This window comes from Pseudopodoces humilis, chromosome 3 (assembly GCF_049639895.1).
Source record: "Pseudopodoces humilis isolate 2021_Gansu_Grassland_sample_001 chromosome 3, ASM4963989v1, whole genome shotgun sequence".
NCBI lineage: Eukaryota > Metazoa > Chordata > Aves > Passeriformes > Paridae > Pseudopodoces > Pseudopodoces humilis.
In genome coordinates this window covers 25571257-25573756 of record NC_142202.1, presented here as the reverse complement: position 1 = coordinate 25573756, position 2500 = coordinate 25571257, and the positions used below count along the sequence as shown (strand labels likewise).

Sequence of the window (2500 nt, the reverse complement as noted above, 5' to 3'; positions counted from 1 at the left end):
TTTATTAGATTATTGTACAGCAGACATTCAGGTTCTCTCAAAAATAAACGGTTCACAAATTTTAATATTGTGCTATTTTCCACACTGCTTTGTTGATGATGAAGATCTCCTCATACATGCTTTTAGAGAAACAAAGGCACTGCTGTGTGGGACAAACAAAACAAAGCAAAACTAATTACACTAAAGCCATCTTCACAGCAATTTCAAATTACTCCTAAATGCTTTTGGTTTCTTACTACACAAGTATTTTCCAACAGGAGTTTGCATATGAAACTCATACCAGCTATACTACTCAGTTCTAGGATAAATGGTTGGTTTGCATTGCCCCTGGTCTTTATCTAACACCAAGAATAGGCTGCTTTTTATCAAAAGAGGAATAAATTGCTGTTATTGTGATGTTAGCCCATCACTTGGCATTGCAATTCAAGTTTTTGTGCAAAAGAAATGTATGATCTAACTGCGACTTGACCTATGCCTTCTGAGATCCATCTAGGTGCTCTAATGGAGCATAAAAAGTACTGAATACAAGGATGTGCAAACTGGTAGTGAAGAAATTTATTTGGGAAGAATCAGGAAGAGCAAGGGACTTTCAGGAGCTTGTAGTTTACATGCTGGCCAATTTGTTGAATATGGAAGTATGATTATTGTCAAATTGCAGTTCTTTTAATTAATGTATTTCAGAAGGATTCTCTACATTTGCTTACAGCTAGTACCTTCGTCTCTCAGTCATGGTATTGGCCTCTCTCTTTTTTCAACATTTAAAAAGTGTTGTGGTTTAAAGACTGCTACTGAGAAGTCATTAAAACAGTCTGTTAAACCATAAAGAAATCAGATACTGCTCCTGTTTCTTTGTAGGATTTTTGTATTTTCCAGTACAAGAAAAATCACATTAAGTGTATATCAAATATATGGGCCACAATATAAACTAACTCAAGTGAGACAGTTTGATTACATTATAAAATCTTTTAGGTCTTACAGTGTTTCTTGGAATTTATCAAAAAAAGCATGTGGTTTTTTGAAAGCAATTTCTAGGATAGTAGCATTTAGATTTTAGTCCTGATAAAGGCTCACTTTCCATTCATAGTCAGAACCTAAATGTGCTCTTCTTGTACCTAAACAGATAATAAGCACTCAGCACACTCCCCCTTCTTGACACAACACACTGAGACTAATCACACATAATTGGAGAGGAGGAGCAGAGGGGCTGGGCAGGCTATTGTGTCCAAAGGACAAATGGTCAGTTTATGAGGCTTTTGTCTGATGCATAATTTCTTATAAATCTACAGGAGGAAAAGCCATGCTGGAAAAAAACATACATACACACATATAGAAAAGGAGCCTTCAGTACTAAAGCAAATGAGGACATTTCAATCATTGTTAGAAAAATCAACAATGAATTTAAAAAAAAAAAGGCAGAAAAATACAAGCATTAGATAGGTGCACTTTTAGAAGATCTTCAGACAACTATTTCCTTACTAATTAAGTGTTAATGCATTCACTTCTTTATAACAAATGATCTAAGCCCACAAAGTATATTATCCATATATTTTCAAATACACCTCAAAAATAGCATTTAAAGAGATCAACAAAGTACATGCAAGTTTAAAGGCACAAAAGAGAAGGAAGCCAGCTTTACACCTTTGTTAATGCATACATGTGAAGTCCGTTTAAGGCTTGAATATAACTGGAAAAATAACTTCTAAAATGATACAGAAAAAGACGGATCAATGTTTATACTCTGCAAAACAAGCCATGATATCTTCTTCAGCATTTAGATTAGAAGTATTTCTCCAGTGATGATTCAGGGACATAAATGGGGGAAAATGAACATTCCACACTCCCTGACCATCCACACACACAGATTAATTTTTGGGAGTCCGTCTTAAAAATAAAGTGTAATCTTCTATCTCTGTTTGGTTAAAATGAGAAGAAAAGGGTAATGGAGGTTTTCCTCATATGTATCTTTTTCTTCATTTTTCAACTGCAAATAAAAAATAGATAAAGTGAGCAAACTGTATGAAAGCATTTTTAAATTACTGACGCTACTAGTTTAAGTAAATTTAAGTAAATAGTTTAAGTAAATTAAGTAAATTTAAACTTCTAAAGATTAAACATTTAATAACTACAAAAATATCTTAAGGTCAAATACAACCACAGGTATAGAACTGTAGGTCAGGTATTATCAGGAGTTGGTCAGAGTTTGTAGACAAACTAATTTATGCATAAATACTTGAACACTGTTTATAAAAAATGTGAGGCCCCATATTGCTGTACTAAATAAATTATATTCAAGTGAGATTTAAGGCCTGAATTAAATCCACTCTGCAAGGAACTTCAGAACAAAGGTTAAAAGTTTATCCCTAAGCAGCCTAACTATTGTTCTATATTTGGTATTTAAGATCAACAACTGTTTCAGACATCTGAAATCAAAATCTTACCTGAAGGTTTACATAAGTGCAAGGCTGTAATGCAGTTCTTGATGGGCTTATATATTAATTCT

General features: G+C 33.4%; 1 protein-coding gene across 1 annotated transcript in view; it reads right to left on the bottom strand.

The window, feature by feature from the left end:
- The window catches only part of CAMKMT (calmodulin-lysine N-methyltransferase), a 221418-nt gene that overhangs the window by 2 nt on the left and 218916 nt on the right, over positions 1 to 2500 (bottom strand). Inside the window, exon 11 of the mRNA XM_005523388.3 lies at positions 1 to 1981. This exon is cut by the window's left edge and continues 2 nt beyond it. Coding sequence (XP_005523445.1) covers positions 1904 to 1981 — 78 coding nt within the window. The 3' untranslated portion in view covers positions 1 to 1903. The remainder of the gene's footprint in view (positions 1982 to 2500) is intronic.